At 42.5% G+C, this 22,751-nt stretch overlaps 3 protein-coding genes across 5 annotated transcripts; 2 read left to right on the forward strand and 1 right to left on the reverse strand.

Moving 5' to 3' along the window:
* Positions 1-523: 523 nt before the first annotated feature.
* Positions 524-8,905, reverse strand: tatdn3 (TatD DNase domain containing 3). 3 transcript variants are annotated; one of them, XM_084000972.1, is made up of 10 exons: positions 8,717-8,905; positions 7,667-7,699; positions 7,502-7,575; positions 6,335-6,434; positions 5,380-5,442; positions 3,577-3,686; positions 2,949-3,004; positions 2,692-2,804; positions 1,782-1,862; positions 524-736 (listed from the first exon to the last, which is right to left on the reverse strand). In XM_084000972.1, exons 1-10 carry the CDS (start codon positions 8,771-8,773, stop codon positions 539-541), a joined length of 885 nt encoding a protein of 294 aa, XP_083857098.1. In that variant the 5' UTR covers positions 8,774-8,905; the 3' UTR covers positions 524-538. The 3 variants fall into 3 exon arrangements, with proteins under 3 accessions (XP_083857098.1, XP_083857100.1, XP_083857099.1); XM_084000974.1 differs by having other exon boundaries at positions 581-736; positions 1,782-1,884; XM_084000973.1 differs by having other exon boundaries at positions 581-736; positions 1,782-1,887.
* A 35-nt stretch (positions 8,906-8,940) lies between these two features.
* On the forward strand, positions 8,941-19,218 carry nsl1 (NSL1 component of MIS12 kinetochore complex). Its single transcript, XM_084000378.1, has 6 exons — positions 8,941-9,165; positions 13,102-13,174; positions 15,763-15,893; positions 17,056-17,110; positions 18,535-18,602; positions 18,684-19,218. The coding sequence occupies exons 1-6, from the start codon at positions 8,968-8,970 to the stop codon at positions 18,894-18,896; spliced, it is 738 nt and encodes a 245-aa protein (XP_083856504.1). The 5' UTR covers positions 8,941-8,967; the 3' UTR covers positions 18,897-19,218.
* A 1,501-nt stretch (positions 19,219-20,719) lies between these two features.
* Positions 20,720-22,314, forward strand: batf3 (basic leucine zipper transcription factor, ATF-like 3; the record flags this gene model as incomplete). Its single annotated transcript, XM_084000169.1, has 4 exons — positions 20,720-20,779; positions 20,900-21,004; positions 21,937-21,981; positions 22,171-22,314. 4 exons carry the CDS (start codon positions 20,720-20,722, stop codon positions 22,312-22,314), a joined length of 354 nt encoding a protein of 117 aa, XP_083856295.1.
* Between the last annotated feature and the right edge of the window lie 437 nt (positions 22,315-22,751).

The raw sequence follows: 22,751 nt of genomic DNA on the forward strand, positions 1-22,751 counted from the left end.
GTCCTTGAATGCAACACTCACTCACAGTATTTCCAGTCAAACATTAGGCTATATTACAACACCTGAACAAACTCTGACTCTGCTGTGATGTCATAACTGATGGTGTGATGTCATCCTCCTCCAGACGAGTCCCACCTGGTGTAGACAGACGAGTCGACTCCGCCTCACCTAGGCCTCCTCCGCTTCCACCTGCAGCGTTTGAATATTTTTACATAAACATGTTGTAATAAAAACACCTGTCGACCCTGAACACAACACTGGACTTCTTCCTGTCGCACGTTTTATCTGTCTCATCTCGTCTCGTGTGTGTGTGTGTGTGTGTGTGTGTGTGTGTGTGTGTGTGTGTGTGTGTGTGTGTGCACCTCCCTCAGGCCAAAAACCACACCACACCTGAAACACACACCTGCTTCACCTGAGTTCACCTGTCGCCACGGTAACCACACCCAGCAGGCAGGAAGTCAAACAACCCTCCAAACCACAGAGAACAAAGACACACAGAGCGAGCGTTATTCAGAGCTCAGGTGGTTTTATTTGGTTACTACGACGACGACGACGACACACCAGCTTCAGTCCAGTGTGTCACAGTGTGTGTGTGTGTGTGTGTGTGTGTGCGCGCCCTGGGGAAGAGTCTGTGTGCGTTCTGTGCGGTGATGAGCTGAACCTTCTGCGGCGTCAGACCTTTGACCTCGGCGATGTAGCGACAGCAGAGAGCGACGTTACACGGCTCGTTCCTCACCTGAGACAGAGAGAGAGAGAGAGAGAGAGAGAGAGAGAGGAAGTGACAGAGCGAGGGGGGCGGGGCTTAGCAAAGACAGGTGTCAGGGGATGTATTCTAAACCACATACTATACTGCTAGTACGTAGCCTACTGATTTGGCCAAAATGCAGTACGTAGTATGAAAACAAAAGCAAAATCTGCAGTATGCGAAAAATTCCTGAATGTCGTACTGATTCGGGAAATATCTCCAGTATCTGACCAGTCTACATTGTGTACTGTATCCCACAATGCAATGCTCTCCTGACGTCTAACCGTAACCAAAGGCGGTAGTGAAGTATCTTTGCCGTGGACTGTAATATGTTATAAAGTTTAATAAAATAAAACTTAATGCAGACTGATGTGTTCATTGTAAAACATTTATTTTTATTTTTTGTAAACATGGTGATTTCTGTGCATCCAGAGCCCCGAGGCAGCGCTGCTCTTCTGTCCAATACACACAGGAAGCTTCACTTTACATTCAGACTAACTAATGCTACTGATACAGCTGTTAGATTTCATCAATGAGACCAACATCTAAAAACCTGTGGGTAAGCTAATTAGCGATGGTTTTCTCCCCCGGGATGAGGACGGAGGTTGGCCGGCCGAGCAGCTCTGCAGAGCGGCTGCTGCCTCTGTGATGTCCCGGTCGCTGCGGAGCTTCACTTCTCCGAAAAACATCGGAGCAAACTTCTAAACAGCCGTCGTTTGGATAAACCGGCCGTATATTTGGGATCTCAACAGTTACTTTCTCACATGAACAAATATTAAAACTTAATAAAGTTACGTAATAACAGCGCTAGAGCGGGAAATAAAACAGCTTTTAGCCTGTTTTACAGCTACTGCTACCGGTTGCCGCGAAATGCATTCTGGGAAACTTGTATACTGCATACTGCGATGATAACGGTGTCGGTCTGCTGAAGCAGCAGACTGAATCCCACATTCAGTATGCAGTACATACTAACGCAGTATGTAGTAGGCAGTACGGTAGTATGCGGTTTCGAAAACAGTCAGTCAGTCAGACTCACCTGTGAGTCCGGTCCCAGGGCCGGAGCGTCCGTCTCCACACAGATGTTCTCCAGAGGAATCTGTCTGATCAGCTTCTCCCTCTGTGACATCATCACAGTGGAGCTGCAGTCACATGACATCACTTCCTGCTCCCTCGTCCAATAGAGGACAACGCTGCAGTTTCAGGACCGTTCCATCTCCACCTACTGAGCGGAGGGTTATTTTTATTTGAATAAACGACACAAAATTGCGAAACATTCGGTGGTGAATATTCACGCAACATGATTGGTTGATGCGTTTATTCGCCGGGAGAAAACTCAGAATAATCTACCTCACTGCGAAAAAAAAATTATGTTGCATTTTTGCAGCGTAACATTCGCAGTCGGTGTGAAAGGACTCGTGATGAAAACCAGGGTTCGAAAAAAATATACTGACGTGTAAATTATTCACACGAAAAATGCGTCTCCATTGTGAAAGGACCTTTAGTAACCCGTTACTGTAATTTGATTACCTTTTTATAGTTATTGAGTAATGTAACGCGTTATAATTGAATTGAATTTGCCTGGTGCGTGCTCTCGCGTTCATGTGATGCACGCGGACGTGACCGGACTTGCCTAAATGAGGTAGTTTCCAGTAAACTCTGGACTATCTCCCTTCAGGACACTTGGATTGCAGTGGACGAGCAGTGTGGAGGAATATTAAATGGTTTTTGTGTAGTTTTATGGAGGTTTTTGTGTCGAATTTCATTTTTTGGTGAACTACTCCTTTAACTTGCAGATCAGTTTATAGTAGTGGTCAACTTTTATCTAATCCTCTCCAGTCCTTCTGAACATAGGTGGTGCTGTGACGAAAATCAAACAGTCCTGAAACTGCAGCTTCATCACTCACTGTGGCTGATGACCTCAGATGTTACTATGGAAACAGGCTCACCTGTCGGCTGCTGCAGGCGGCCGGTGGGAAGGAGAACAGGTAGCCGGCCCGGACGCCGTCCAGAGCCACCGACCGCCGCCCGGCAAAGTTATGTAGCAGAGCAGCACTGATGCCTGATGGGAAATCACACAGTCACCAACCTCCTGTGTGTGTGTGTGTGTGTGTGTGTGTGTGTGTGTGTGTGTGTGTGTGTGTGTGTGTGTGTGTGTGTGTGTGTGTGTGTGTATGTGTGTATGTTGCACCTGAGACACACACACCTTGTTCTCTCATCGTTTCTATGACGACTCGAGCAGCCGATCGTGAGTGGACGTTCCTGCACAGAGAGAGAAGATGAACAGGACAATCGCTGCAGGTTTGGACTCTACTGAGCTCTACTGAGTGTAAGGCCCTGTCCCATTTCTCCCCCTTAAAACTTCCACTTGGTTTTGAGTGCCCTCAACCGTAAATTCCCCTCGTTGAGGGAAAGTGGCTGAAAATCTTTCCCTATGGAAACGGGACACCACTAGTGTAGTGAACGTAGCGAACGTGCTAAAATACGTCACATGTTTACAATTATACCGGTGGAGCGTGCTACTTTCATTCAGGAAAAATGCCGGCGGTTCCAGCTTTTGTGTTGCCTGTTGCGTTGGCTGTGTTTGTTTATCTCAGTCTAAACAATTTTTGTAATTAGTCATGGTTATCATAGATTAGCCGGGCTAACCGTTAGCTACCTGTTTAACTTTTAAGGGCAAAATCGCACTTCCCCTTGCTCCCTAGAGTAATGGGACACCCTAACCCTACTGTACACGAGAACGCGCAAAATATAGGGTTAGGGCAAATATTTAGGGCTAGGGGGAGAATTGGGACAGGGCCCAACTGAGCTCTACTGAGTTCTCCTGGACTCACACAGGCAGCTCCAGCTCCTTGGCGACCTGCAGCTGTCTGATGAAGACGGACATCTGGTCGTCTCGGTCCTGCTGAGTGGGAGCGAGCCACGGAGTGAAGTCCAGACCGATCTGCAACAACAACGACAACGACATCACATCACATCACATCAGATTAAATAAAATAAAATAAGACGAGAGGAGCCTCAGACAGAAGGAGACGAACTGTCAGGAAATAATGAAACATTTATAATCCAGTTCAAAAAGAGAAAGAAATTATTTTCAGTACAGAAATGAGGGTGTCTGACAACCACAAGGTGCTTATTATTATTTATTTGGGTATTATTTACCGACTTAGTTTATTTATTGCTCTGTTCATGTTACTTTCAGTTTGTCTTTGTATGTATGAATGTGTTTGTATGACTATATAGAGAGATAAAGATTAGTAATCATATGTTAGAATACATCTATATGTATTTAAATATAATAATATATTAGAATAAATCCAGTTAAATAACTCATAAATTAATTTATTGTATAGACTATAATGACTAGATAACTTGATAGATAATTTATGAATAAGGGGTGGGAGTAAATAAGTTTTACTTCTTCCCACTCCTTTTCGGATATGAAAAAACAAACAAATAAACAAAAAAATCAAATTATCTTTATTTTCAATTATTTTATTTTATTTTGTTCATATGTTGTCTTTGCAAAGTTTTTATTTGTTATGTCTGTCCATTTCTGTATTATGTTTTATTTCTTTTAACATGTCCGAAATAAACGTAAACTAAACTAACTAACTAACTAAAACATCCATTAAACTGTTTCCTGTGAGAAGATCTTTTCCCCTCACAAAGAAAACACTGAGTCTCTGAAACCGTCGTCTGAGTGTCACAGTGGTTTATTGTGAATTTGCACTAATCACCTTGCACTTTCTCCTCGCACTGGCGCTTATGCTGAATGTGACGCTGCTGGGTATCGTCCTCCGCGTACATTGCATTGTACGGCATTTTATGTATTATTTATTGTGGTGTATGTGGTGGGAGTACTGTATTGTTTTTCTGTGAGAGCAAAAACCAAGACACATTCCTATCAACTTGATTTTTACTTGTTGACGTGGCAATAAACTCTTTGAATCTTGAATCTTGGTCGGTCGGTTGTGTTGTTGTGTCACAGCGTGGTGCGTTCAGGGCCCGGCGGCGCTGAGAACTCCGACCTTCAAATCTCCAAATACAACAGGAGTCTGGGACTGTTGACTCAGACACATTCCACACACACACACACAGGAGGATCTACAGCCTCAGAGAGCGTGTGTGTGTGTACGTGTGTGTGTGTGTGTGTGTGTGTGCGTGAGAAAGACTGTGACTGACTGAGTTCATTAACTTTTCCCAACAGAGAGGATTAACGAGGTGAACTGGGAGTTTTAACAAGTTTAATCCTTCTTACTTTTCCAGAAGTCACATTAAAGTTAAGATCTGTGTGTGTCTGTGTGTGTGTGTGTGTGTGTGTGTGTGTGTGTGTGTGTGTGTGTGTGTGTGTGTGTGTGTGTGTGTGTGTGTGTGTGTGTGTGTGTGTGTGTGTGTGTGTCTACATGGAAACTTGGTGAGGACCAATTAGAGCCTCAGACCTCGACAGTGAGTTTGGTTTAAGCTCCTTTGAAGGTCTTTAACTTTGTTTTTCAGGGTAAAAAGATTAAAAAAGAGGTTCAGGTTCATGGTAACAGTTTACGTCAGTGTGTGTGTGTGTGTGTGTGTGTGTGTGTGTGTGTGTGTGTGTGTGTGTGTGTGTGTGTGTGTGTGTGTGTGTGTGTGTGTGTGTGTACCTCTCCAATAGCAACAAGGCGTTCTCTGTGTTTGTAGATCAGTGGCAGAGCAGCGTCCAGATCCTGAGGAAACACACAACGACCTGAGTTGAGTTTCCTGCTGTTTAAAGGAATAATAGTTCAACATTTTGTCAAATTGGCCCATTGCCATAATCCCTATAGTCATAGCAGTAGGTTCGTTACCTTTAATTGTTTCTTGGTTTACCTCATCAAACTCATCAAATAGGGAGGGGGAAATTCATGCAAAACCACTGATGCACGTTGCCTTCAGGGACAGTTTTTCATCAACAGTCTCTGTATTTCCCTCTAAAACAACTCTGTGTGGTAACGTTGTGTTATTATCTCATAGCGTGGTGAATGTGCAGCTCACAACTTGTCCACCAGAGCGTTGTGGAGTTGTTGGATTGTGTATTTGATGAGTTTGATGGAGGGAAACCAAGAAATCCCATAATGAGCCTCCGTAGCGTAGCTCTGAGCAGCTCACGGCTCTGCTCCACCGTTCTAAAAACAGCTTGCACCGACAATTAAAGGTAACGAACCTACTGCTATGACTATGACGACAATAGGCAGAATAAAAAGGCCAATAGGCAATAGGCCAATTTGACAAAATGTTGAACTATCCTAAAGGGATAGTTCAACATTTTGTCAAATTGGCCCATTGTCGGTTCTTTCAAAATAAAAGCTGGAGTTTAGGTCAGTGAGTTAGACGTATTACGGTATTAATTAATTCAGAGTTAATCCTGCCTCCTACACTGGATCATCTTTAGTCAGAGACCAAAGTTTATTTATTTAAAGTGAATCTGAATGTTTCCAGCGGAGCGTCTGTTGTGTTAAGTGTTTAACATTATTTACTTTATGAAAACAAACCGGCTCAGTCACGCTGAGTCTCCTAGATCCAGTTTCTCTCTCCAGTAGAACAATCAAAGGACGGATGTGGAGCCGAGTGTTTTACTACCTGAGGCGTGGCGCTGCGGTGCCGCGGCCCCCCCGGCCCCCCCGCCCCGCTGCCCTGCAGAGGGTGGATCCCAAAACATGGAGCCACCAGATCTGGATATCTGTGAGAAAAGAACCAGAACAATGAGGCGGCGGCGTCCAGCTGCTGACAGCTGCTGCACGGGTCAACGACGACAACACGCTGAGTCTATACATTAAACACATTAAAGAGAAGAGAACTGAACTCTCTGAACTGTCTCTTCACGTCACATTAAAGGGATAGTTCACCCAAAATTCAAGTTTCTACTCATTATCTCCTCCCCCTCAGGTGGACTAAGGGCTGGGAGAAGTTTCAGAGTCCTCTGTGGCTTCTCTGAGTTACAGGGGGTCTCGGCGTAGCAGTGCATGTCCATATGACGGTTGCAAATGGATACCAACTGTCTTCATAACAAAAAGACACACCAAAAAACATCCAAATACCTCCATAGTGCTCGTATGTAATGTCCGTCTTGTATTGAAGCCCCGACATGAGAAATTGTTCTGAAAAAAATTAAATAAGTCTATATTTCAAGCTTGTTTGTAGCGGAAGCTTCTCGAAGCTCCTCTTCCCGGTTCGTCATATTTGGACAAACCAGGGTCTGTCCTCTTCGTCCGAATTTGACGAACCGGGAAGAGGAGCTTCGAGAAGCTTCCGCTACAAACAAGCTTGAAATATAGACTTATTTAATTTTTTTTGGGACAATTTCACATTTCGGGGCTTCAATACAAGACGGACATTACATACGAGCAGCATGGAGGTATTTGGATGTTTTTTGGTGTGTCTTTTTGTTACGAAGACAGTTGGTATCCATTTGCAACCGTTATATGGACATGCACTGCTACGCCGAGACCCCCTGTGACTCAGAGAAGCCACGGAGGACTCTGAAACTTCTCCCAGCCCTTAGTCCACATGAGGGGGAGAAATTTCAATTTTGGGTGAACTATCCCTTTAAAGAGGAGAGAACTGAACTCTCTGAACTGTCTCTTCACATCACATTAACCCATGAGGTTTATCATCACATGTTCTTTATGAACTTCCTGCGTTGTGACGAGTCAGCAGACTGTAAAATGTATAAAACTATGTGATATAAGTTAACGAGACGACGCTCCACTCGGCTGTATGTTCAGGTACCGGTTACACAACACTGACCTTTGCTGCAGCTGCAGAACTCTGTCGAACTCACTGACTTCTTCTGTAACAGCAATGAGAGTCTTTACCCCGGCCTGCACACACACACACACACACAGTATAGCATAGTGTTATATATGTATATAAGACTTGCATTAACTCCAACCACATGTCTAGTTCACCGACCTCTCTGGTCCTCTGGATCACATCCTCCAGGTCCTGCAGAGAAGGAAAAACTAGAGTCACTGCTTTGCTTGCACAATGAAAAGACTAAAATAGATAGAAAACTTTATTACAGACTAAGGTTCATTATAAAAAATAATAAATAAAAGAAAAATACAAAGACACAGACAATACAATAAATAAACAATACAGCAAATTTTAAAAACACATACAGGCAGTTAATCCCAGAAGCATGACAAATGTTTTGTGTTACTATATGTGCAGGTACAGCTGCTGGGGCCATGTATGGAGGTATATTTATGTCTTTATTATTCAATCAAAAAAAAGTTGATTTAAACAAAAAATATATTTTCAATCAAATAATAACTCACTTTAATCAAAGAAAACATTTTCAATCAAAGAAAAAAAAGGGTTCAAACGCATTTTGGGGCCTCACATATATATTTTTTTTATTGAAGTGAAGTTTGTTTTGATTGAAAATATCTTTTTTTGTTTAAATTAACTTATTTTATTTATTTATGATTGAATAATAAAGACACAAATGTACCTGTATAGCCATAATGATCCCACACTTTGACCGGATAAGTCAACTTGACACATGAATCTGTACTTACTGTTAGATTGATTATGTTCATTTTTGTCTTCTGGTAGGCTATATATTAGTTATTTTTTTCTTGTGTTCAGACAATAAAATCAAGAATGGTGTTACCTGCAGTCGAAACTGTCAAGCAGGTAACATCATTCTTGATTTTATTGTCTGAACACAAGAAAAAAATAACTAATGTGTAGGCTACTTACAGTTTCTCAGTATGGCATGAAAAGTGGGCACATTACTAGCTACAAACATTATAGAAAAAAGTAAGAAAACCTGTAGATTCCAACTGTAATGTGACTTAAAAATGACAAACAGTGAGTTTAAGGTAAAATATTGCAGTGTTACAAGCTAGAATCAACACCTGTGATCCTTCCTGAGCCACTTTCTCCTGTTGTTTACATTAGTTAGCTGTTAGCTCAGTGCTATTATTATTATTAGCCTATATTATAATGTCCTACCTCTTCAAACTCCCGCGCTGAAATGTGACAGTGAGAGTCAACGAAGCCGTGTTCCATTTAAAACCACAACATTAACACAACAAATAACGTGAATAATTAATTAAAAAAAACTACGATATTTGTTTGTTTTGAGGTGTTTGAACACGGAGCTAACAGCAGAGAGGAACCTTTCGAGGGGAAGACTCTAGCAGGCGGACAGGCGTTCACTTCCGGTTTCCGTTAAAAACATAAACATCAGTTGGCGGTAAAACATGGCGGCGGCTGTGGAGAAGGAGAAGGAGATAGAGACAGATAGATGTGTAGAGGAGGAGCAGAGAGTCGCGGTGAGCAGCAAGAAGCAGCTGCAGCAGCAGATGAACCGGTATAAACAGGTTTTACAGACGGTTCTGGACGGACAGACCGAGCTGAGAGACGAGACGAGGAGGGAGTTACTACAGGAGCTGCTGGCGGTCAGACACACACACACACACACACACACACACACACAAATATATATACGGTATATATATACATTATGTTTCATATACTGCAGGGAAAATAAGTATTGAACGAGTCAATAGACAATATATCTCTAATCGAGCCACTGACATGAAATGTTCAGCAGATGTCGACAACAACCCAACTAATGCACACATACAAAGACATCAAAACATGTATGTCCATAAATTAAGTAATGTGTAATAAAGTGAAAGGACACAGGGAATGAGTATTGGACACATGAAGAAAAGGAGGAGGAGCAGAAAGGTAAAGAAGCAGCTGGAGTCTGTCAGTGTTTAAGTTGAGTTGAGTTGAGATTACTTTATTTATCCCATATGGCAATTCTGTTTCTACAGCTGACCACCACACCACAATCACATACACAAGCATACATACAATTGAGGAGGAAAGTACAAGACAGTGCAAAATTGAGATCAGGTAGATAAAAGTACAAAAGTAGGCTATAATTAATACATAAGTACAGCAATATACATAAAAACACATTGTCAACAACAGTACTAAACTACAGCTCAGCATTCAACAAACTAATGGCAGAAGGCACAAAAGACCTAGAATAGAAAGTCATCCTGTGAGTAACCCTAATCAGAGTAAAGTAACATCAGATGGTTTAGTCTAAACCGACGCCTATGAAAAGGTTTCTCATCACCAAGGTGTCACACATGATGGGGAAAAGCAAAGAGCTTCTCCAGACTTTCAGAAACTGATCCTGATGCATCGGTTGCAGAAGGGTCTGAATGAACCGTTTTATCTGTTAGTGCTGTTAATCTGGAATTTAAAGGAACATTTCACCATAAACTGGACACGACCAGGTCCTCACTAGATTTATTCCGACAGAGTCAAAAGAAAACTAAGAAGAGTCGACTCGTCCAAGAGCCGAGGACACTGACAGAGAGATTTAGAGAGACCTGGAATCGCCCATAGACATATAAATACAGTAGATATATACATAATGTTTCATATACCACAGGGAAGCTTCAAAAGAAAGAAGAAACAGCCTGCACAACCTCGTTATTAGTGGTGGTGAAACCGAAGCTTTCTGAAGCACTGAAGCATTTTGACATAGACAGTTGCCCCCAAAGTGAATATGCACTGCTTCGACGCATTCAATACAGTCTTTCAAAGGAGTTTAAATCGAAAGCAACTGGACTTAGTTGTTTGTCTAGGAAGACGTTTCACCTCTCATCCAAGAGGCTTCATCAGTTCATGTACGCAGCTAACCAGGCTGGGACTGGTCCAACTATCTGGTGTGGAGACTCACTATTTAACCTCTTGTGTGGGCGTTTCACAAGGGTGATGATGTCACTGGTTCCCTTTTGTGCTCCAAGTGCCAACGACAGTCGTTGGAGTGACAGTCGTTGGTGGGAAGTTGGTTTCGACTTCGTTAGTGCCCTATTGTGTTCTAACGACAGTCATTGGAGTCACTTGCCACTTGTGAACAGTGGTTGTTCTTTGAGGCTAGATGGTTGAGTCTCCTGGGAAGGGATGAAAGGGCAGCATTGTAAATTGGAGACAGGTGGTGTCTCAGACCTCCTCCCCTGTTGAGGGACGGTTTTTCTACTTTTACAAAAATGGCTTCTTTAACTCCTCTTTCAAACCATCTGTCCTCTCTGTCTAGGATTTGGACATTGCTGTCCTCAAAGGAGTGGGCTTTCTCCTTGAGATGTAAATGAACAGCAGAGTCCAGTCCTGAGGAGTTTGCTCTCCTGTGTTGGGCCATGCGTTTATGCAGTGGTTGTTTTGTTTCTCCAATGTAGAGGTCTTTGCATTCCTCGTTGCATTGGACTGCATACACCAGATTGCTTTTGTGGGTGTGTGGTGTTCTGTCCTTGGGATGTACCAGTCTCTGTCTGAGTGTGTTGCTGGGTTTGAAATACACAGGGATACGGTGTTTGTTAAAGATCCTCCTGAGTTTTTCTGATACTCCAGACACATATGGAATGACTATGTTTTTTCTCTTGTTTTGTCTTTCTTTCTCAACCACTTTGCTGGTTTTCTTTCTGGAAACAGCTGCAGTTTTCACAAAGGTCCAGTTAGGGTAACCACAAGTTGTGAGGGCGCCTCTCAGGTGCTTGTGTTCTGCCCCTTGGGCCTGTGAGCTGGTGGGCACGTTATCAGCTCAATCTAAGAAAGGACAATAGTCTGCCTTTCTTAGATTGTGACGTCCATATGAAAAAGGACAGGAGCCTCCACATTGGGGTATACAGAAAACCCACACATACAGACCAATATCTACTTTTCGACTCTCACCATCCTCTGGAACATAAGCTTGGTGTTATCAGAACTTTGCAACACAGAGCTGATAACGTGCCCACCAGCTCACAGGCCCAAGGGGCAGAACACAAGCACCTGAGAGGCGCCCTCACAACTTGTGGTTACCCTAACTGGACCTTTGTGAAAACTGCAGCTGTTTCCAGAAAGAAAACCAGCAAAGTGGTTGAGAAAGAAAGACAAAACAAGAGAAAAAACATAGTCATTCCATATGTGTCTGGAGTATCAGAAAAACTCAGGAGGATCTTTAACAAACACCGTATCCCTGTGTATTTCAAACCCAGCAACACACTCAGACAGAGACTGGTACATCCCAAGGACAGAACACCACACACCCACAAAAGCAATCTGGTGTATGCAGTCCAATGCAACGAGGAATGCAAAGACCTCTACATTGGAGAAACAAAACAACCACTGCATAAACGCATGGCCCAACACAGGAGAGCAAACTCCTCAGGACTGGACTCTGCTGTTCATTTACATCTCAAGGAGAAAGCCCACTCCTTTGAGGACAGCAATGTCCAAATCCTAGACAGAGAGGACAGATGGTTTGAAAGAGGAGTTAAAGAAGCCATTTTTGTAAAAGTAGAAAAACCGTCCCTCAACAGGGGAGGAGGTCTGAGACACCACCTGTCTCCAATTTACAATGCTGCCCTTTCATCCCTTCCCAGGAGACTCAACCATCTAGCCTCAAAGAACAACCACTGTTCACAAGTGGCAAGTGACTCCAATGACTGTCGTTAGAACACAATAGGGCACTAACGAAGTCGAAACCAACTTCCCACCAACGACTGTCACTCCAACGACTGTCGTTGGCACTTGGAGCACAAAAGGGAACCAGTGACATCATCACCCTTGTGAAACGCCCACACAAGAGGTTAAATAGTGAGTCTCCACACCAGATAGTTGGACCAGTCCCAGCCTGGTTAGCTGCGTACATGAACTGATGAAGCCTCTTGGATGAGAGGTGAAACGTCTTCCTAGACAAATAACTAAGTCCAGTTGCTTTCCATTTAACCTCCTTTGAAATACTATGACCTGGACAAATGAGAATATGCACCGGCTCATTCAATACAGTCAAAACAGTGACATCTGCTGGCTGTTGAGGGAATAATTGACAATACGTCATGACGTCATGACTGTCACGTCTCATTGTTTCATTCAGTTTTTAATAAAATGTATGTTCTCTCACCAAACTTGTGTCATATAATGTTACTGTAGTCAATCTAAACAGTAGAAAGAGAATGTTGTAATATAAAGTCTGATAGTGAGTGTCTGTTTTGTTGGTGTCTAACTACGAAGTATTATCATCATCTGAAGATTTTTTATATGGGTTAGGGTTACATGTTTTGCAATCAGGGCAGTGATCAGTGTGAGACAAGGCTTTGTGTAACGTTTAAATATTTTTATTGATGAAACATTTGTACTGGTCTGGGAGCGATACAAAACCCTTTCAAAGCATTGAGATATTGACAAGCCCAGCCCACTTGAAATCACCGCGACACGGTCTGACAGAACGACCCAATAAATCCACAGATTGATCAATAATCAGATCATATAGACATAATGTACAGTTAATAATGTGTATTATTGATTATTGGTGATTATTGTCTGTGCAGAACTTTGAGGCGGCGGTTCAGGACAACGTTGTGGTGAAGGGACTGAGCTGGGAGGAAGCTCCTGATGCTGAAGGTGAGTCATGGAAAACACATGGAAATTGAGGGAGAAAAGTCAAATGTCCCAGAAAGTTAGTTAGTTAGTTAGTTAGTTAGTTAGTTTTTTATTTGCACATTATATAACCTGGGGAAGGGGCAAGAGGGCTGTAAAGGAGAAAAGATTGGTTAAAGGACAATAGCAAATAGGCACAACTATACAGACATTCAGCAAGAACAAGAACATAAAAAGAGTTAATAGCCAAGATTTTTACAAACATTACAGGATTCTTTAGATAGCCTAAAATTGAGAGAGCATAAAAAGAACAGGGTTATTAGTAAAGATTATTTACAACACAGAAACACCAAAAGACAGAGTTAGTTTCAGTAATTGAAATTGAAACAACATGTCACAGAAAGTGAGAAAGTGGCCTAGGCCAGTAGCGGCGGGTATGGGCATTCAACAAGCAGAAACTGAGGAAAAGGGTTAGATAGTTAAATAGTTAAATAGTAGGGAAGCAGCAGCAAGAACCTGTAAAAAGGTGTGAGATGGCCTCTTTGAAGGCCGGGATGGAGATGAAGTTATCCAGTTGAAGATGTTTTTGTAATGCATTCCCAGGGTATCCGTGGGCTCTTGAAAAGTATTAAAAGGTGATAAATCAATTTTGAGAAAATTGAGACCCTTAAAAAGTATTAAAAAGTATTTTCACTAATTTATAAAGTCTTAAATTTTGGAGGTATTTTTACTTAAAGCAGAAGTGAGTGATCCGGTCGTTTTCGCTAATGCTCAATCAATCAATCAATTTGTTTATTTCGGGCATGTCAATTTAAATCATCATCATCACACTTCATCTTAGTTCAAATAATACAATACACATGGCCGAAAGGGAAAGCGGGAGAAGCAAAAGCTTATCTAGTCCCGCCCCCATTACCCACAGAATAAAATCTTTTTCATAATCAGATCATATAATAATCTTTTTCTTTTGTTTTTGCTTTTTTACATTTTGATATAGCATTCTTTTACTTATGACATTTTGACATAACATGTTACAGCAGTAGGTAGCACATAGAGCTGCAGTCTAGCTCTAGACAGTACATATAGATTACGTGTGTGTTTGCACATTTGTCCATATTTCCAATCATGAGTGAACAACAGTCTCTTCCTGTAGCCTGACATGTCACAAAGTCACAGAATGGTCCAATCGACAGCGAGCAAAGTCCAGTGTATTATTTGTTGGGATGGTGTGAGAGCCCTCTTTTTTTTTCTTTTTTTTTTGCCTTTTTCTTTTATTCATCCATCTCCTCTGCAGCCTTTGCCGCGTTTAACTTGGCCATATCCTCCCGAGTTTTGGCCATGTCAGCTCGCAGTATTGACACGTATTCACGAACTGCTGAGATGTCCGAGCGCATCCCGACCACAGCACTTCGAGTGGTGGCGTTGTCCCCCCTCGCGTTGCTCTGCTCAGAGGCGATCTTTCTCATTTTCTGGTATTGCATGAAGATTCCGCATCCCAGGGTGAACATCCCAATTGTCATGAACGTGAATATGTACACGTCTTCGACATCCTCAACATCCAGTGCGGCAAGGCAGAGGACTCTCCACTTTTCCCATCCATCCAAAATGTAGCCGGAGATGAAGGTCCCGTCTGGGCATTTGAATGCCCTGCGTTCCAGGCAGGCTTTTGAAATCATAAATTACAGCTTCAAGTCACAACTTACGACTTTGTAGCGTTCCAGGCAACCCACTCGTGTTTTTCCGACCTGTTTTACCGGTGAAAGTCACTATAACGGCCACTCGTAACTTCCGACCGGTGAACTCGTACCAGATCGAACTGGTACCACTTCACAGGTCGGAAAAATACGAGTTTCCTTGAACGCACCATAACAGTCCTCGTCGCTACGTCGCCACATTCACGGCGTTCCTTGGCTGCACACACAGCCCTGCATGCCGTTCTCTCTCCTCATTGGATAAAAACTGTAGGATACGATAAATGTTTTCTCTTCGGCTCAGAGCAGAGCAGAGGGACTGACAGACCCGTGTTTCAGACCAAACACTCTATGTAAGTGATTGCTGTCGGAAGATACAACTATTTAAGACTTATATTAACACAAATATATCACTCACTTCTGCTTTAATTAGCTGTCCAAGATTTGAGTTTAAAAAACATTGTAAAAGTGTGTGAATTTATTAATTTCATTAAAAAACAAAGATGAACTGGTACATAAAAAAGAAAAGATGATTGTTGTTTTTGTTTTTTGAGAGTGGAGAAATGTTTTTTTTTTTGATAAACTTTGCCTTTGATTTATTATCCTAGCCTTTTTTGAATTCTGTTCTATCTATAGTCTTTATCGCAAACTAAAACTGATGTCACTGATGTAAATGTTTACAGCTTGAAGTGGCGGTGAGCTATTGAAAAATATTGAGAAGGTCTTGAAAAAGTCTTAAAAAGGTTTTAGAATGAACTTCAAGATTCCTGTATAAACCCTGATTCCAGTCAGAGGCAGTTGTAGATCTGGTTTTAGGAGTTGAAAATGTCCTGGAAAATGATTTCAAGAAAAGAGTGAGAACCCTGGATAATGATGATGATGATGATGATGATGATGATGATGTGTCTCTATGTCTCACAGAGGACGAGGACGGCGACCTGGAGAGTCTCCTTGACGACAGCGTCGTGGAGACCACCAGGAGGCGCCGAGCCTTCCCCAGACAGATTCTCCCTCACGTCGTCCACTCGCTGAAAGCTGAACGGAAACTCATGGTGGGTGTCGGGCCGAGGCACACACACACACACACACACACACACACACACACACACACACACACACACACACACACACACACACACACACACACACACATCCTGTCATACACTAGGACTAACTTCTTTACCAGGAGCATAGTGGCTCCTAACTTGAACTTTTCGGAGGCAAAGCGAGGCATTTTACTGGTTGCTAGGGCTGCGTATCATCACTTCCTGTACGATGTTTTTTTTTTTATACCATTTTTATAACATCAGTTCTAACAAAAAGAAAATGAAAATCACACATTTAGGTACAAAATCTTTCTCTTCCAACCAGCAGCTTCAGCTTTTCTAAGGCTCAACAGGTGGATCAACCCTGGTGTGTGTCACAACTACATTGCAGTCACGTTATGTAGATGAAGTGTGCAACCTGAAAATATGACTTAAAGGGGACATATTATGCAAAACTCACTTTTTCATTGCTTTAGTATGTGTATTTGCCTCCTCACCCCTTAAACGTCAGTTTTGACAACTACATCAACATTTTGTAAACTGGCTGTGAAACTGGTGTGTAGAGAACCAGCTGTTTTTCTGACTAAAGCATGTTACTAACATTACTTTAGACATCAAGGTACCATGTCAAGAAGCAGAAATGAGCTGAATATGTCGCCTTTAAAACCACTTTCATACATCATTTTTGAAAGGGGGGGGGGGGGATAGGCCTATGTTGTATCACAGGATACAATAAGGCAATTAATCAAGTTGATTTACAGTTGCACCACTTCAGAAAACCACCTTCACACTCTAAAGATGTACACAATCACACTGAGCCGCCAGTCGCTGCACTAAGTTAGTTGTGGTCAAAACTCTTTTTGAAGACTTTTTTTCTTTTCTTTTTCTTGCCTAAACTTATTCCTTCATAGGTTGCACATGCGCAAGTAGACAAAACATCTACAGTACTTGCACTGTCTCAGGTTTTAGGGGCAGAATGTCTCCATGTGGGGGCAGAGTGGAGCCCTGTTTAGTGACGTAAAGAGCAGAATGAAAACAGACACTACGTCATGTTTTGATGTTTGTGAAGTCTAGAATCACATTTTACTGTGAGTTCATCATCAGGTTGTTTCTCTGGGAAGAAAAATAAAACTAAAACTGACTGCTGCTGCTGCTGTGTGTGTTTCAGCGGCTCTATGAGCAGGTGGTCAAACCTCAGGAGGTGACCAGAGACCCTCAACAAGGTACACACCCATCCTCTCACCACACACACACACACACACATTATAATACGATTAAAGACAAATAACCACAGGAAAATGAATGTGTCATATTATGTGTTTGTGTGCGGTTTGACTCTGTGCTGTGAACACACACACACAGAGTTCACACTGGACAGCTCGCTGCTTTCATTTCTTGCTTCCACTTCCGTTTAACGCGGGCGGTTTGACAGTTTCACCCACCCTGAGCGGAGGCACCTGAAAGCATCGCAGCCCTGAGAGTTTCAGTGAATCTCAGTCTGAACACAGAAAACTAAAATACACATCTGAAAAGTCCTTTAACCTTTAGTTCAAGTCCAACAGCAACAGCTTATTGAGAGCAAATAGATGGACAGACACTCAGAAGGACATTTCCATATTAAAAACACTTTCTTTAATTGGTCTTTTGCAATAATCAAATGACTGAATTTTAAGTCTTCATTAAATGTGAAGCCATAATCATGACAATTAAAAGAAATTAAATAAATAAAGACATGAAATGTGTGTAATGGATCTATTAGTGTTAGTTTTATTTTTTGAATTGAATTACTGACAATAAATGAACTTTTCCATGATATTCAGATTTACTGAGATGCACCTGTATAAAGCTGCACATTCTCTATATCAATGGTTCTCAAAGTGGGGTCCCCAACTTATTCTTGAATTTTTACCACACAATGATTTATTTATTTTTTGAGAAATTTTTACCACCATTTTTTTCCCCTCTTTTTTTTGGGGGGGGGGGGGGGGGGATTTACCAGTTTTTACCACTTTTTTCGATAAATTTTACCCATTTCTTTCTAGCAAATTTTTGAACTTTTTTCTCTTTTTTAAAAATCTTCCCACTTTTTTCTAGATTAAAAAATATATATATTTTAACTTTTTTTTTTTTTTAAATCTTCTCTTTTTTTTAGATTACATTTTTTTTTTTTTTTTAATTGTTTTACTTTTTTTGGGAGACTTTTTCAAGAAATGTTTTAACGTTTTTGGAGAAATTATACCGCTTTTTTCTAGATTTGAAAAAAATATTTTATATTATATATTATTATATATATATTTTTTAAGATACATTTTTCTTTCTTTTAGATTATTTTTATTTTTCATTTTTTGGCGAGGGGGGGGGGGGACTTTTTCTAGAAATGTTTAAAAGTTTTGGGAGAAATTATACCACTTTTTAACAGACATTTATCTTCAATATTTCCACAATTTTAAGCCACTGGCCCAAATTTGAACTTTACATTTACTAAAAAGGTAACGTTATTCAGTATTGAGAACCACTCCTCTACATCATATATATATATATATATATAAATATATATATATAAATACAATCATTAGTTTTTTAAATGTTTTGATTTCATGCAACACTAAATCATTTTGTTAACGCTCTGTTGTGTTTGTCTGAGCAGAGAGCATCATGGGAGATCTGTCAGCAGCAGCTCCGGGGATGGTGAAGCAGGCCATCCAGGTGATCAAGGTAACCCACGGCAACAGTGGCGGCTAAATGAGGCATTAAAGTGTTTGTATAAACTTTATTGACACCTGTGTGTGTGTGCAGTCGATCAACACGCTGCAGAAGCAGGCCGAGGGGCTGTGTGAGGTTCTCAACATGAAGCCGAGCGCCGCCACGCTGGACGTCCACAGGGAGGTGTTCGGCCAATCAGACGCCGCCGCCGCCGCCGTGAGGAGCAGGCAGCCAATCAAGAGAGCCGTGGAGGAGGCGGCAGCCGCGGACGGCTACGCGCCGCTCGCCAAGAAACAAGACGCGTGACTGTGATGTCACTGATGGACCGTGGATGTTTGTTCCCATGGAAACAATACGGTCAAAGGACTGAAGTGAAGAAGATGAAAGTGACTCGAGAGCAGGAAGAGAAAACTCTGACTTTTCAAGTTAAAAGTCACAAATTTATGAGGAAAAAAAAACAGTTTTTTTTTTTTTATCTTTCATGAAAGAAACTTTTCCTGCTCAGATGGATGAAATCAGATTTTAACCAACTGTACTTGATTAAAAAAAAAAAAAAAATATGGACACAATTTCATGAGCTCACTGCAAAAACTCAAAATCTTTCCAAGAATATTTGTCTTATTTCTTGTCAAAATGTCTCATTTCTAGTCAAAACTAATCTCTTTCCACTTTAAATAAGACTCATCACCTAAAAATTAACTTGTTTTAGATATTTTTCACTTGTTTCAAACAAATTTTCATTAAACTTTCTGTGACTCTGTGATGTCATCCTGAAGCGAACACCAAGCCCCGCCCACTCTGGGTTTATATATGAACTCATGTATCGACCTTTCAAAATAAAATGTAAAAACAGTTGAAATATTGGACTTTTTAATGAACATGAATAAATGTAAAAGATGCAGATTATTGATGAGTTTGTCAGAACGCTCCTCCTCTCTCCCCTCTGTCTCTCCCCTCTCTCTCTCCTCTCTCCCCTCTCTCTCCTCCCTCCCTTCTTTCTCTCCTCCCTCCCTTCTTTCTCTCCTCTCTCCCCTCTTTCTCTCCTCTCTCTCTCCCCTCCTTCTCTCTTCCCTCCCCTCTTTCTCTCCTCCCTCCCCTCTTTCTCTCTCCCTCTTTCTCCCCCCTCTGTCTCTCCTCTTTCTCCCTCTGTCTCCCTCTTTCTCTCCCCCTCTTTCTCTCTCCTCTGTCTCTCCTCTCTCTCCCTCTGTCTCCCCTCTCTCTCCCTCTTTCTCCCCCCTCTGTCTCTCCTCTCTCTCCCTCTGTCTCTCCTCTTTCTCTCCCCCCTCCCCCCCTCTCTCTCCCTCTTTCTCCCCCCTCTGTCTCTCCTCTTTCTCCCTCTGTCTCCCTCTTTCTCTCCCCCTCTTTCTCTCTCCTCTGTCTCTCCTCTCTCTCCCTCTGTCTCCCCTCTCTCTCCCTCTTTCTCTCTCCTCTGTCTCTCCTCTCTCTCCCTCTGTCTCCCCTCTCTCTCCCTCTTTCTCCCCCCTCTGTCTCTCCTCTTTCTCTCCCCCCTCCCCCCCTCTGTCTCCCTCTTTCTCTCCTCTCTCCCCTCTTTCTCCCCCTCTCCCTCCCCCTCTGTCTTTCCTCTTTCTCCCCCTCTCCCTCCCTTCTTTCTCTCCTCTTTCTCCCCCTCTCCCTCCCCCTCTCCCTCCCTTCTTTCTCTCCTCTTTCTCCCCCTCTCCCTCCCTTCTTTCTCTCCTCTCTCCCTCCCCTCTTTCTCTCCTCTCTCCCCCTCTTTCTCCCTCTTTCTCCCTCTCTCTCTCCCCCTCTGTCTCTCCCTCTGTCTCTCCCCTCTTTCTCCCTCTCTCTCTCCCCCTCTGTCTCTCCCTCTTTCTCTCCCCTCTTTCTCCCTCTCTCTCTCCCCCTCTGTCTCTCCCCTCTTTCTCCCTCTCTCTCTCCCCCTCTTTCTCTCCCCTCTTTCTCCCTCTCTCTCTCCCCCTCTGTGAGGTCACATGACTTCTGTGAAGCCTCTCTCCTCCTCCTCCTCCTCCTCCTCCTCCTCCTCCTCTCCGTCGGAGGTGAACAGGAAGCTGAAGTGAAAGTGAGCCGCTGTGTTTCACCGTCTCTCTCACTCTGCAGCCGCTCGTCTCCCACGGCGACGCCACCACCGCCACGTTACAGCTGCTGCTGGGATGTCGGACTGCGACTCGTCCTGTCAGAGGAGCAACGTCCTGAGTGACACCGGCTGTGAGGTGAGAGGTCAAAGGTCACGGAGGAAGAGGAGGATGGAGGCGACCAATGAGCTTACAGTGTGTGTGTGTGTGTGTGTGTGTGTGTGTGTGTGTGTGTGTGTGTGTGTGTGTGTGTGTCAGGGGTCAGAGGACGAAGGTCGGAGGATGAAGAGGAGGGAGAAGAACAGAGTCGCAGCTCAGAAGAGTCGCAAGAGACAAACGCAGAGAGCAGACCTGCTGCACCAGGTATGTGTTTAAAGGGATAGTTCAACATTTTGTCAAATTGGCCCATTGCCATAATCCCTATAGTCATAGCAGTAGGTTCGTTACCTTTAATTGTCGGTGCAAGCTGTTTTTAGAACGGAGGAGCAGAGCCGTGAGCTGCTCAGAGCTACGCTACGGAGGCTCATTATGGGATTTCTTGGTTTCCCTCATCATCAAACTCATCAAATACACAATCCAACAACTCCACAACGCTCTGGTGGACAAGTTGTGAGCTGCACATTCACCACGCTATGAGATAATAACACAACGTTACCACACAGAGTTGTTTTAGAGGGAAATTCATGTAAAACCTCTGATGCGCGTTGCCTTCAGGGACAGTTTTTCATCAACAGTCTCTGTATTTCCCTCTAAAACAACTCTGTCAGTTCACGGCTCTGCTCCACCGTTCTAAAAACAGCTTGCACCGACAATTAAAGGTAACGAACCTACTGCTATGACTATAGGGATTATGGCAATGGGCCAATTTGACAAACTATCCCTTTTACAGTGGTGAAACATGGAAGTGGCGACTCAACTACTCTGTAATCTGTCATTAACAGGTGGCAGTTCAATGTGTATGAGGATCTGAATGAAAATGAAATGTGATTGTTTGTGTGCGCTCCAAAAGTGTCAAGTGAGGGGCCACTGAGCTTCTAAGAACAGTTTAGGTTTTTGTCACGTGTTCTTGTAGCTGCTGGACAACTTGAATTTCCCTCCAGGGGGATGAATAAAGTATTTTTCTATTCTATTCTAAAAGCTCAGTGATCTCCAGTTTTTTTTATTATAATTAGCCTAGGCTATACTTTTAATTATTATTATTAATGCTACAAAAACAAAAATGGACGCACATGTGGCGTTTCTCTAATTTTTCATCTAATCCTCACATTGATCTCCTCCTCCTCCTCTTCTTCCAGGCCTGTGAGCTGTTGGAGCAGAGGAACAGGAAGCTGAGGAGAGAGGTACAGTCATCTGTATTATTATGGATATAGATAGATAGATAGATAGATAGATAGATAGATAGATAGATAGATAGATAGATAGATAGATAGATAGATAGATAGATAGATAGATAGATAGATAGATAGATAGATAGATAGATAGATAGATAGATAGATAGATAGATAGATAACTCTCCTCTCCTCCTCCAGGTGGCCTCTCTCTCTGAGGAGCAGCGCCTCCTGTCTGAAGCCCTCAGAGCCCACGAGCCTCTCTGTCCCATCATGCACTGCTTCCTCTCCTCCTCCTCCTCTTCCTCTTCCTCCTCCTCTCTGCAGCCTGACTCTCTGCTCTGAGCAGCAGCTGCAGCGTGCGGCCTGAGGGGGGCGCTGTCCACCAGGCTCAGACCAGCAGAGAGCAGACAGCGCCTCCTGGTGGTGGAGCGACAGGTTCAATCATCACTGTGTTTACACTGCAAAAACTCAAAATCTTTCCAAGAATATTTGTCTTATTTCTTGTCAAAATGTCTCATTTCTAGTCAAAACTAATCTCTTTCCACTTAAAATAAGACTCATCACCTAAAAATTAACTTGTTTTTAGATCATTTTCACTTGTTTCAAACTAATTTTCACTTGAAATAAGTAGAAAAATCTGATAGTGAAAGGAAGTTTTTTGTGCTTTTAATAAGAAAGAAAAACTTGCTCCACTATCAGATTTTTCTACTTATTTCAAGTGAAAATATGATTGAAACAAGTAAAAAATGTCTTAAAAACAAGCTGCTTTTTAATGTGAT

The sequence above is a fragment of the Trachurus trachurus genome, assembly GCF_905171665.1.
Source record: "Trachurus trachurus genome assembly, chromosome: 24".
Taxonomy (NCBI): Eukaryota; Metazoa; Chordata; class Actinopteri; order Carangiformes; family Carangidae; genus Trachurus; species Trachurus trachurus.